The following is a 13226-nucleotide window of genomic DNA, read 5'->3' on the forward strand; positions in this document are numbered from 1 at the left end:
TACAGGATATATCAATGAGGTGACAACTGTGACGTGTCGAGCATGGTTCCTTAAAATTCATTAGTTATCTTTGGATAGTGTGAGGGGCCAACTCACCAACCTGAGAGCTGAACAGTGAAACTCGAAAGGAAATGTAGGGGAAAGTCATGACGTATTTGGAAATGATTTCTTGGCAATGGCACCAAAAGCAAAGACAACACAATTAAAAATAGATAAATTGAACTTTGAGAAAATTAAAAACTTTTGTACATCATAGGACACTATCAAGGAAGTGAAGAGATAACCCACAGAATCATCAAAAATATCTGCAAATCATATATCTGATCAGGAATTAACATCCAGAAAATATAAAGAACTCCTACACCTCAAAAGCAGAAAGAGCAAATAATCCACTTAAAAAATGGGCAAGGAAGGGACCTGAAAAGACATTTCTCCAAAGACACACAAATGGCCAATATGCACATGTAAAGATGCTCAACATCATCAGTCATCAGGGAAATGTGAGGCAAACCACAATGAGATACCACTTCACATCCATTAGGATGGCTTTTATTTTATTTTTATAAAGGAGATTAAGTGTTGATGAGGATGTACAGCGATTGGGAGCCCTCATGAGTTGCTGGTGGGAATGTAAAATGGCGTGGCTGCTGTGTGAAACAGTGTTGCAGTTTCTCAAAAAATTAAACACAGAATTACCATATGATCCAGCAATTCCACTTCTGGGTATAGATCCAAAAGAACTGAAAGCAGAAACCTGAACAGATACTTGTACATCAAGGTACACAGTAGTAGCACTATTCACAATAGCCAAAAAGGTGGAAACAACCCAACTGTCCATCATCAGATGACAAAAACAAACACACACACACACATATGTACAATGGAATTTATTCAGCTTCAAAAAGGAAGTAAGTTCTGACACATGCTACAGCATGGATGGACTTTGAGGACATTATGCTCAGTGAAATAAGCCAGACACAAAACGACAAACATTATGTGATTCCACTTATATGAGGTCCCTAGAGGAGTCAAATTCATAGAGACAGAAAGTAAAACAGTAGTTACCAGGGGCTGTGGGAGGGGGGAAAGGAGAATGGTTGTTTAAATGCATATAGAGTTTTTGTTTGAGATGATGAAAAAGTTCTGGATATAGATAGTGGTGATGGTTGCATACATTGTGAATGCACTTAATGCCACTGAATTGTACACTTAAATATGGTTAAAATGATCAATTTTATGTTACGTGTATTTTACCACAATTAAAAAAAAAGCAATAAGCAAGTGGTCACTTTGTAGTGGTAACAAATATATATCTATGTGATGAATAAAAAACAAAATTAAAAACAAACACACACAACTGAAGTAAATATGAGGAAAGACCCAAACAAAAGGGCAGTCAAGAGTAAAACCAGGAGTGACAAGAACGGAAGGCAGACGTCCCAACAGCAATGACAGGTGCAAGAGACAGTGGCCTCTTATCAGAGTTCTGTCAAGCTATAGCTATAAACCCTGCAACATTCTTTTTCAGAAGAGAGAGGAAACAGAGTTTTCAGGGAAAAATGGCCCCAGTGAAAGGTCATAGCAAAGGAAGTTCTTTTAGTGAAAATGAGCCTGCTTTTTCTTGGAGTGCATGTGCATGTCCATACATCATAAACTCCAAAAGGGACAGAATACATAAAACAGATATAATGATGTCTAACTTTTAGAACTAAGAAAAACCACAATGTGTTAAAAATACTGGAAAATAATAGCAGGTAAAATGGAAAGCAGGCAAGAAAGCTAAATTGACCTAAAATCCCTGAATTAATTTTAACTTTAGACATTGTTAACTCAGAAATAAATGTTAAAATTTCTAGGCCAATCACTAAAAGAACAGAAATAGAATTTATAACTTTCAAACTAATAGAGGAAAAAATAGAAACAAGGGTGAAAAAGACAAAAAAATATAAGAAATAAAGGGAAAAAATATCAGAAGAAGTAGGAGAAATAGAAAGCACAAATTAGTATAGTACAACTAAACACAAATTATATCAGTCATTACAATAAATGTAAATGGATTAAACTAATTGGTTGAAAAGCAAAGACTGTCAGACTAGATTTTTAAAAATCCAGCTAGAAGCAGTTTATAAGTACAGTAATACACCTAATAAGAGCAAAGAAAGGTTGAAAGCAAAAGGGTGAGAAAAGGATATACAAATACTAACCAAAGAATGCTGGAGAAATGGTATTAATATTAGTTCAAATAGACTTTACTGCAAAGAGCAGTACTAGAGCCAAAGAGGTTCACCTCATAATTGTAAAAGATTTCACTCAACAGGAAGATATAAGAATTCTAAAACTTGTATGCATGTGCACCTAATAACAACTTTAAAACATATTAAGCAAATATTGACATGACTGCAAGGGGAACCTGGTGAACCCACTGTCGAGGTCTTTGACAGAAGCAGGCAGAAAAACAACCAAACAAGATACACAAGATTTGAGCAAACATTAAGTAAGCTTGACCTACTGAGCGTGTGAGAGCAAGAGAGGGAAATGAACATGGCTGGAGGAGACTGTGTCCTTTTAAAGTCCACATGGAACATTTATAAAAAGGATCATCTGCTTGACTACAAAGCAAGTCTTCACAAATATCTAAACCAGCAGTATACAGACTACAATTCAGTTAGGTTAGAAATTGATTTTTAAAAGAGAACTAAAAAGCTCCCAAACCCCAAGCTTTCTGAAACTGAAAAACAGCCTTTTAAAGAACTCAAGTCAAATAAGTAATTATAACAGATGCTCAAAAATTATTAGAACTAAAAAGTAATGAAAATACTACATATCGAAACGGGTGGAATGCAGTGAAAATGTACTTCAAGAAAAATTTATTGCCTTGAATGTTTACATCATAAAATTTAAAAGGCTGAAAATTAAAGAGCTGAACATTCCGCTTGGAAATAACCCCAAGCAAGCAAAAGGAAGGAAACTATAAAGATAAGAAGAGAAATTAATGAGACAAAAAACACAAGAATGCAATAGAAAGGATCAACAAAGCCAAATACTAGTTATTTGAAAAGACTTAGTAAACTGACAAACCTCTGTGAGATCAGGAAAGAGGGGGAGCACAAGTGAGCAACAATCAGAATGAAGCTGACCACCTGCAGGTACCGCGGAGCTTTCACAGAGGAGCTGGACTCCACCACGTACGTGAAACAGTCTGTGAAATGGGCACATCCAGAAAAAGGTACGGACTACCAAGGGACTCAAGAAGATGCAGACAACTAAGTAGTCCTAAAACTATTAAATAAGAAAGAATCAGAGACTCCTGGAAACGCCTCCCCCCCGAAACACCAGGCTGAGGAGGCCTTGCAGGAAGTCAGCCAACATTTGAGAGGATAATCCAAATGTTACTCAAAGCAGCAGAAAGCACAGAGGAGGAAAAACTCCCCAGCTTGTTTATGAGGTGGAAGAGAAGATGGTGAGGAAGAGAAGTTCCGTGTCAGACACGGTCCTGGAGGCAGACCCAGCCAAGTGACATGCTGGTTAGCCTGGGTCCAGACTGAAGAGGTTCGTCACGTGCACAGGTCACAGGGACGCTCTCAATGGCTGCAGAGAAAGCATCAGGTAGAATTCAGCTTCTTTCATGACGGAACGTGCAGCGGATATGGAGCCCGGAGAGCCTCCCCGGCCTGGTGTGGGGGCCTGGCAACCACCGTGGTTCATGGAGAAACATTCCCTGTCAAGTCGGAACTGAGACAGACGGCCACGGTCACCACCGGGTCAACCCCACCTTGGAGACCTCGACCACTGGGACAGGATAAGGGAAAGAAATAAGACCCATACAGACTGGAGAGGAAGGAATGAAACCATCCTGTTTGCAGAAGATATGTCCGCCAAGAGAACCCCAAGAACCGACAGTCAATTCAGTAGAATTTAGGAGACTTTTACAAGGTTTCCAGATGTAAGATCAATGCTCAGGCAACTAAGAACTAAAGGTCCACTGCGGTTCTGTGTACCCGCAGAAAAGAAAGCAGCACCACACGTCGTGGCGACAATGCAGAAGGTCCCTGGGGTGAAACCTCATAGACGTGGCAGGGCTTCGTGGAGAGCTTACGACACGTGCGTGCAACCCTCGGAGAAGAGCGAGACCAACACTCACGCACAGAGGACTCGACGTGACGACACGTCGCTGTCCCCACCCTGGCTCACAGCGTCAACGAGCTCCAAGCCAAGCCCACGGAGGAGCTGTTTCCAGACCATCGCAGGAAGGCGGAGGCGGAGGGGGAGCGAGGCGGGGCTCCCCCGCAGATGCCAAGATGAACGGTGAGGCCAGAGCGAGGAGGACGGAGCGGCAGCAGGGTCCCCACACCGTCCCCAGGTCCGGGCACCCGCTGGCAGGACTCAGCACACAAGCAGGGAAGGACAGAGAACAGAACCAGCTTATGGAAAGCACCTGGGCGAAGTGCAGGGAAACCACTCAAGCCCCGGAGCCTGCCTGGTGGAGTCGGCCTGTGCTGAGTGCCCCCTGCGCCGGCCACCGCAACACGCGTCACCGGGCAGATGCATGAGTGACTCAGCACCCGTGGTGTGCGCTGCGGTTCAGTCACCCAGGCACCCTCTGCAACCCGGAAGGGAAGCAGGCGTCCACGCAGACCACACTGTCTGGACAGCTGGGGCACAATGAGCCCCTCCCACCATGCGGGGAAAGTTTTCCATCAGCTGTTTACCGGCCGGACCAACTGTGCCAGCGGGCCTTCCCAGGCCAGGGTCAGGCCTGCTGCTTTCTGCCCGGGGCACCTCACAAGACAGGGGCACAAGCAGCGAACGAGCGCGTGGAAGGATGCTCCGCCTCACTGATATTCGGAGGAAGGCGAGCGAAAGTGCAGCGAGATGTGACTTCCTGCCGACAAGACTGGCAAAATGGACGGTGAAGCAGCGACCGCGAGTGTAACCTGTGCTGTCATCCAGCGGCGCACGGGATGGAGCCCCGGGTGTGGTTCTGAGCTGCCTCAGCACCGCGGCCCCAGGACTGAGGGGCTTCCTCCTGGGCCCTCCCGGCCACTGGCCAGCCCCTCGGGCTCTCCTTCTGCAGGGCCTCCACGGGGAACCCCAGCCATGTTCCGGGGAGCTTGGCCACATCACACCACGGCCCACCAGTGACCTCTTTACCCCTGGAGACGGGTCCTCAGTGCCCTAAATCTATCAGATTAGCAGATCGGCCCCAGAAACCCCGGAACCACTCAGAGACCACTTCCTGGAGACTCTTCTGGGTGCACTTCTCTCCCCACATCTGTAACCGTCGGGGTCCCCAGAGCAGCAGAACCGCCCAGAGGCACATAGAGATGTACTGCAAGGAGCCAGCCGAGGACGAAGGCGGCGGCGGGGGGACCGTCGGGGCAGACTCGGCGCCACTGTCCGCCATGGACTTGCTTCTCACTCTGGCTCCTGCCAGGGCGGCTGCCCGGCCTGGCCACGTGCCCCCCAGCTTCTGCGCAGGCCACGCCCGGGGAAGCCACCACTGGACGCTGGCCTCTTCCTCCATCCGGACGGGCTGAGAACCTCCCCAGACATCACGCCCCGGCTGCTCTTTGCCGGACGGCTCTTCGCTCAGCGGACTCCGTCCCCTCACACTTGACCCCAAGCAGCAGGAGGACCAGGGCGCACCTCAGCGCGGCTTGGCTGGCGCCCCGGCTCATCCTTGAAAGGTCTACTCCCCACCAGCGTGGACACAGCGCCCGGGTCTCTGCCCCGCGTGGCAGGACCCTCCCCACTTCCCTCACCAGCAGTGCTGCCTTTCTTTAAAAAGTGTTTATGAGTGTTAACAGCGCTCATCAGAGAAGACAAAACCCACAGTCTAGCCCTTCTATACGAAACAGCCAGTTCATCTACTCGGGGGTCTGTATGGGGAAACGCATGATTGGGAAAGATCCAGGGAAGAGAAAATGTAAACGGCCAAAGGGACACAGCAGCTCCCACGGCTAGAGACGGCCTCTCCAGAAAATGCCCTCAGGGCTCCAGCCGCGCCCCAGACCATCACGGGTGTGAGATGTGCGCACAGTCGCCCCATGGCCCAGAATGCTGCACCACTCGCGGGTGACAGTAAACCGTCCCAGCCCCGCAGGGCGGGCACTGAGGACGAGGCCCTGGGAGCTCCGACCACAAGGCTGAGGGGACAAGTTAAAAGCCTCACGGGAGACGTGGGTAAAGTCAGTCTGTAACGCAGGGGCTCGGCTGCAGCTCCATCCCCAGGAGTAAGCACCTCGGTCCCCCTCCCATACCCCCTGGGAGGGCCCTGGGCCTGTGGCCTCAAGGGCTGCGATGTTCTGGGTTCCGAGGTCCGAACCCCCGGCTGCAGCCCACCCCCTGCCCGGCTTCTCCCTCCGGTCCGGGCCGTCGCGACCCCAGCACTTCCCCAGCCTCTCCGGCTGCTCCACCTCCCGCGGCTGAAGCGTCATTCCAGCAGCACTGAACCCCTGGCTCCCAAATCTACTGATTTTCTAACGTGGCCACAGCCACTTAAGCATGAACTCACACCCAGCTCTGTGGGGTGGGAGTGGGCGGGCCCCAGGGGCTCACGCCCAGGACCCCGGTGCCCCGGGGCCAGCGGCCCGGCTCTGGTGACGGACCCGCTTCCAGGCTCCTTCGGTGCCGCAGGATCCAGTCCCGGGGGCTGCTGGATGGAGGTCCGTCTCCTTGCCCTGCGGCCCACACCGAATCCTTCCTGTGCTCTGAGTCTGATGATTGCCTTCCGTTTCTGCTGTCAAGGGCTCACGTGATGACACTAGCTCCACCCGTATAATCCAAAGTCCTCCCTCCGGGGCGGGCCCCTTTGAGGTCAGCTGACAAGTAAATCACACCTGCAACTCCCTTGGGCCGCGTCACGTAAAACTTCAGAGGGTAACGTGGGAGTGCGGGTGCAGACTAGGGGCCAAACCCTGCCTTCCGTCTGCTGGAGACCAGGGCACTCTCGGGGCCGGTTGGGAAGGCCCCTCCTCCCTGGGTCCCGTGACCACTGACGCCTGGTCTTCAGTCCTCGAGATGCCAGGCTGGCCCTCCTAGTCTCAGCCCCCGTAAGCTAGAAACAACCCTGGTTGGGGACAGAGGGGTTTCCGACAGGGACGGCGTCCAGAGCCACCCTAGGCACGACCACATCCTCCTCCCCTGGGCACCAGGACCAGGCGTCCAGAAGAGACGGCTGTGAGGGGCCAGGGCTGGGGAGAGCGGACATCCTCGCACGGACGTGGGGGCCGGCACGGGAGGCTCACGGCTTCCCCCTGCAGCCCCGGGCAGATCCCCTCTGCTCCTCCGGCCCCAGCTTCCTCATTACTGGGGGTGGGGGCCGCCGGGAGGACCCGGCTGGCAGTGCGGAGTGTGGAGGGAAGGGCCACTGCTGACGACGCCCCACGGCTCTGCAGTCCCAGGGCCCCCGGCCAGCTTTGTGCCCCGGCCACCCACCTGGTGAGCCTGGGGACCCCTTCCAGAAGAATGTGTTCGAATTCATAAAAGAAACCACATATTAAAAGTCCAAGTTATGACCTGGCCACCTCTATGCTCTTTCACAGCTGCATGAGTCACAGCAGACGAGAGTGGAGACAGCCCGAGCGTCTATCAGCAGCCGGGTGGATGGATCCACCACGGTCCATCTGATGGAACGTTATTTGGTAGTAAAAAGGAGTCAAGCGCTGACAGATGCTACAACATAGCTGAGCCCGGAAAACATCACGCTTGTGAAAGGCCACGTGCACGAGTCCATTGACACGCAGTGTCCGCAACAGGCAGCTCCCCGGAGACAGAAGCCAGGCTGCCAGGCGCTGGGGAGGGGGCGCGGGGGACAACTTCACGGGTGATGAAAGTGGTTTAAAATTGACTGTGGTGATGGCTGCACAACTCTGGGAATGTACAATTGTACACTGTAAATTGTGTGGTGCGTAAATCATATCTCAGGAAACCTGGTAAAAAACGCTTACCAGCCATGTTCTAACCCCTGGATTCTGAGAGCCCTGCTGGGGTCTCTGCAGGGCCCTGGGGGTTCGTGCCTCCAGCGGTGGCGTGAGCATCTGCTTCTTGGAGGAGGGGAGGGCCTCACGGGCACACAGCGTTTCCAGGGGCCAACAGACAGCGAGGGGGCCAGGACTACCCTGAGCCCACCTGTGTCAGGCCCACCCCCCCCAAAGGCTCCTCAAGGGCTCCAGGCCCGCAGACCACAGGTGCCGGAGCCGTAAACGTCTCCACCCCGGCGACCAGGGGGGCCCTGCCCTCTGCCCCAGTGGCGCGGGGGTCCATGCAGCTGGGGCCCTGCGGCCACCCCAGACACTGCCCCCTCTGCCAGCGGACGCGGGAGGCCCGCTCACCTCGGCGGCCCTGCGGTGGTCCTCGCCGGTGGCCAGCACCAGCACGTCAATGCCCAGACAGCGGAGTCTTCGCGCCAGCCCCTGCAGCATGCTGTCACACACCACGCGGAAGGCCCTGGCCGGGACCTCGGGGGCTGCGTCCTCACCCGCGGGCACCTGCGACACAGCCCCGCTCAGCAGCCGTGGCCCGTCTGGCCCACCCTGGACCCGGTGGGGAGCGAGGGTCCCGAGGGCTGTGAGGTCAGCTCGTCCTGAGCAATGTGTACTCAGTGCAGAAAACAGCAGAAAAGCAGCAAACATGATACCAGGTCACCCACACTGGGCCCCAAGGGGGGCCGGCACACGTCTCCTGGGGGGTGGTGGTCGTGTGCACGCTGGAGCAGGGCCTGGGTCCCTGGGGCACACGGGGACACGGCCAGAGGCTGCCCTAGACCTTGGCAGGGGGCACGCCAGACCTGGTGTCAGGAGACCGTTGAGACCCCTCTTCCTTTAGGAAGCGAACCCACGGCTCTGCTCTCCTTCCTTCCCGGAGGAGGGTCCAGCGTGCGGGACGCAAGCGCTCTGGACGGCTCTCCCCAACACCCCACACCCACCCCGGTCTCCAACCCTGTAAGGTCCCAGTTCTAAGGACAGGGATCTCCCCATAGGAATCGTGATAAAGGAGCCCTGGGGGGCTTCGCCTACCTGCTGGGGCGAGGCCGAGGCCTTCTGCAGGGGCGGCAGCTCCCCAGCCCCCGCTCTCTCACCGCGTCCCAGCCTCAGGCTCCTGGCCAGGTCCCCCGACAGGTGGAAGCGGGCAGGCTCTCTGCACAGAGCCCAGTACACCTCCAGCAGGCAGTAGGCGTCAGCGGCTGGGACAGGCAAGGTCAGCCTCAGCCTCCAGCGCGGGGACGATCGGGGGTGCGGGGCAGTGGTGCGGGGGGCGCCCACCTGCGTAGACCAGCTGCCCCTCGCCCAGCGGCCGCCGGTCCCAGTTGGAAAGCTGCTGCATCTTGTCCAGGGGCTTGCCCAGCACCTGCCGCACCAGGAGGCTGAGGCCCCGCGGCCCTGCGGCCCCGTCCACGCCTGGGGCTGGCCTGTCTGCCGCCCGCATCTGCAAAACAGCACCCCCGTGGGGGTGAGGGGCCTGCCCCACAGGGAGGACGCCACCGCACGCGCCTTGGCCGCCCCACGAGGAGCCCTGGGGCAGGCCCTGCGTCCTCCATGGCGGACAGCACCGCAGGAGGAGAGCGCTGGCAGCCAAGGCAGGCTGTGTCAGGGTCTCAGGGCCGTGGTTACCTGCCCACTGGTCAGCTCTGAGGCCAATGCCTTAAGCCCCAAGGGTGTGTGCTGAGAGCTCCTGGGGTGGGGGTTGGTAGGCAGAGCCGGGCTCGTTCTGGGGAAGCGTGGGGACGTGTGGTGACACGCCCTTCCTGGGTCCCTGGTGACCTGTGGCCAGGGAGCAGGGCCGGGGCCAGCCCAGAAGGCACAGAGAGGCCGAGGACAAGTCCCGGCGCACAGATACCCCGCCAGCCTGAGGTGAGACCCCTGCCCCGGTATCGCTGTGCAGGCGGCTCAGCGCAGCAGGGAACACCCCCCAGCGTCCCCCCAGCGCTGACCTGCCTGTGCACCTGCAGCAGGTCCACGCTGCCCTGCAGCTGCTTCTCGGCCTGGGCCAGGGCCGGGCAGGAGGCACCCAAGCTCCGCAGGTCCCCCGCCATCCCATAACCTGTGGGCGGGGGCCGTCGCTGTGACGCGCACCCAAGGAAGGGGCCCTGGCCTCACCCTGACACCCTCCCCTGGGCAGGCAGGGCTGTGGCGCGGGGCCGGGTCTGTGCTCACCCAGCTTGGTGATGGAGGGGTCCGCGAGCAGCCGGGACACCAGCCGGGAGAAGGCCTGGGGTGCCTGCCCTCCTGCCGGACTTGAGAGCCGGGGCAGGTCCAGCAGGAACACGCGGCCCTCCACGGCCACCTGCATGAGCGATGCCCGGGGCCGGCCCCCGGCGCCGAACGAGGGCCTCCACTCCAGGTCCACGCCGACCACCCGGCCGGGCTGCAGACAGAGGGGCCGGCGTGAACGGCACAGCCAAAGACAGGGAGGAGGACACGCCAACCTGCCTGGCCACCTGAGGGCTGAGGTCCAGGGGAGGCGGCCTCTGTGGGGAGAGGTGGGGAGAGCTGGACCGGCCCTGCGAGCGCCCACACACAAGGGGTCGAGTGCCACTCCGATGCTCAGGCCTCAGGCCCGGAGTCCTTAAGCCAGGGTGCCCGGTGTGGACAGAGCCCCAGGAGGCCTTGGTGAGCAGCCCCCGGAGCCGGCTGCCCCACGGGAGTCAGGCACCCACCTGCAGGAGCTCCTCCTGGTGCCTGGCCAGGTCCTCCCACGAGGCCAGGAAGTGGAGGTGCTCCCTGGAGATGGGCAGCTGGTAGTAATCGTCCTTCCCGTCCTCCAGAGGGGCCTCGGCCGTCCTGGAGAGGAGCAGAGCTGCAGCACCCCACCCCCCCACCAGGGCACCCCACAGCACCGCCCGGCCTGGCCCCGGGGGCAGGGAGTGCTCAGGGCCCGCGCGTGGGCCGGGGTCTACGTGGTCTGGTCCCCACGCCTCTGCCCTCGCAGACTGCAGGCGGCTGGGTCCTCAGGCCCCTGGGAGTATCTGGCCGGATGAGGGATCTGGCCACGGGGTCTCGCTAGCACCCAAGGGGCAGACCCGCCTGCCTCCTGCTGTGTGTCTGCATTCTGCCTGCGCCCCTGCTCGGCTCTCCCGCGCTTCTAATTCCCAAACCACCAGCACGTACGACTCGTGGTCACTTTCGAGGGCGGGGGCCCAAGGGCGTCCTCCTTGTGGGCCCTCCGAGCCTGGGGACGCTCACCTCTCCTGGATCCTGAGTTGGCGGAGCTCTGCGGCCACCGAGGCCGGGAGTCGCTCCTCGGGCAGCAGGAGGTCCAGGACACACTGGGCGACCAGGGCCGCGTCGTCGTGAGACGCCAGCAGCTGCAGCAGCTGCTCCTGCAGCCCCTGGTCCTGCCCCACCAGGCCCTGGGGGACGGATACGGGCTGCTCGCCTGGTCTGCCCCAAGGGGGTGGGCCCATCCAGGCAGCCCCCAGACCCAGATCTGCCCCTCAGACTGGCCCTGCATCCCCTCCTCGGCCCCGGCCCTGACCCCGACTCAGACCTCGCCCTGACCTCCCCGCTCGGCCTCGGCCCTGAGCCCTGCGTAAGGAGGCGGCTGCCCTCTGAAGACCAGCAGTTCCTATGCCTGAGGCTCCGTGGTGACCGAGCTGCTTGAACCAAGATGCTGAGGGGCCTGGACGTGTCAGAGTGAAGGGTCGCCACCCTGAGCCCACGGCCCGTCCTGCTACCCACTCCGCCTCGGCCTTTCTCCGCACGCGCGAGCCCCCGCCCAGCACCGCGGCTCTGCCCGCTGGCCTGCTCCCGGGCCTGGGACCCGCACTGCCTCCCTGCGCACGGCCTGCCCCGGCCCTCACCACCAGCATCTCTCCTGCACCTCCTCACCCCTGCCCCTGGGCGGCCGCTGTGCCGGGGAGGGTGAGGGCACGGAACACCCCTGCACCCACTGTGCCCTCGGGGAGGCAAGGCCCGGTGCGGGAGCAAGAGGCCCACGCGGCCCACAGGGGTCCCGATGGGGGTGGGGTGCCCGCGTCCGCGAGGTCACGGGTCGCTGTGGGCCCCACCCTCCTGGGGAGCCCCTTCTGGCCGGCAGGCGGGGCCACCTCCCCACACGGCTCTGTCCCCAGCAGCCTCAGGCCGTCCGTTTCCCGCAGGCCGCGGGTTCCCACGTGGACAATACGTGGAAGCCCCTCACATTCTTCAGGATGTCCGCTGCCCTTCCGGACGGCTCGGCCTTGGCACCCAGGAGGGACCGGCCTTCCGGTCCTTGCCCGGGGGTCCGCGTTCCTCTCCGGTGACTCACCACCCACTGCCCGGTCACTCCGGGGGCGGCTCAGCACTGCCCTCCACTGGCTGCCGCGCAGGCACCAGGCCCTGCGCGTGCGCTCAGGAGGGAGGGGACCCCCCCCCATTCCACTGACCACTGCAGAGCTCCTGTGCGCACGGCACCCGGGACCCCCAGGAGCCCACCTTCCCCCCAGGCCGATTCACCTGGGGCTGGGGACCAGCTCTACCCCTGCGATGACCCCCGCTCCAGCTCTGGCCTGAGGACAGAGGCTGCAGGACGACACCGTCCTCGCCACTATCCTCATGGGGTCGCAGTCCGGCCCTCCGCGTCCCCACATCACCCCAAGGGGCGCCTGCCTCTTCCTCGGGTCTTCAGGCTCACCAGGCCTCGGGGCCCAGAGGCATGACAAGCAGGGCGCCTGAGGATGGTCTAGAATGTCCTCTTGGTGAGCCTCTCCTCATCCAGCGCCTGAGAGCTCTGTTCACAGGCGGTGGAGGAGTGTCCTGGACCCCCGGCCGCTCCGACCCTGCCCCACGGCGGGGGGGCCCTCGCGCACTGGGACCCTGTGAACTCACCTGCACATGCTCGGCCCAGCTCTCCCGAGGTACGCTTCTCTGCAGAAGTGGACACCAGCATAAGCCTTCCGAGCGGCAGCCCCAGGAGCACAACAGTGGGCCTCGCTCGGAGCCCCTCTCCTCCCCGGGCCCCAGTCCACACACCTCTACCAGCCGCCTGTAGCACAGATACCGCAGGGCGGCCAGGCGCTGCTGGGTGACGACGTTGGGACACAGGGCTGAAAGAGAGGGCGGGCTCTGGGCAGGGCTGGGACGGAGTGAGTACGGGATGGGGCAGGGGTGGGGGCTCATGCGGCTCTGCCTGTCTTCCTCCTCCCCGCTGACCCCCACCTGCCCCACGGGCGGCCTCCATTCCACCCGCATCAGAGCGGCCCTCCCAGCCCTGAAGGAGGGTGCCCCGCCCCCGTGCAGCACCCCGGA

At 58.7% G+C, this 13226-nt stretch overlaps 1 protein-coding gene across 9 annotated transcripts in view; it reads right to left on the minus strand.

Moving 5' to 3' along the window:
- The window catches only part of EXD3 (exonuclease 3'-5' domain containing 3), a 67099-nt gene that overhangs the window by 19912 nt on the left and 33961 nt on the right, over window positions 1-13226 (minus strand). For 6 of the 9 annotated variants that reach the window (XM_082401907.1, XM_082401915.1, XM_082401909.1 and 3 more), the window contains 10 exons: window positions 12951-13024; window positions 12807-12845; window positions 11184-11350; window positions 10658-10781; window positions 10155-10365; window positions 9932-10041; window positions 9612-9761; window positions 9264-9426; window positions 9018-9184; window positions 8334-8489 (listed from right to left, as the gene is read on the minus strand). In XM_082401907.1, coding sequence (XP_082258033.1) covers window positions 8334-8489; window positions 9018-9184; window positions 9264-9426; window positions 9612-9761; window positions 9932-10041; window positions 10155-10365; window positions 10658-10781; window positions 11184-11350; window positions 12807-12845; window positions 12951-13024 — 1361 coding nt within the window. The remainder of the gene's footprint in view (window positions 1-8333; window positions 8490-9017; window positions 9185-9263; window positions 9427-9611; window positions 9762-9931; window positions 10042-10154; window positions 10366-10657; window positions 10782-11183; window positions 11351-12806; window positions 12846-12950; window positions 13025-13226) is intronic. The other 3 variants (XM_082401911.1, XM_082401910.1, XM_082401912.1) reach the window with 2 other exon arrangements.

The sequence above is a fragment of the Balaenoptera borealis genome, assembly GCF_965194805.1.
Source record: "Balaenoptera borealis genome assembly, chromosome: 8".
Lineage (NCBI taxonomy): Eukaryota > Metazoa > Chordata > Mammalia > Artiodactyla > Balaenopteridae > Balaenoptera > Balaenoptera borealis.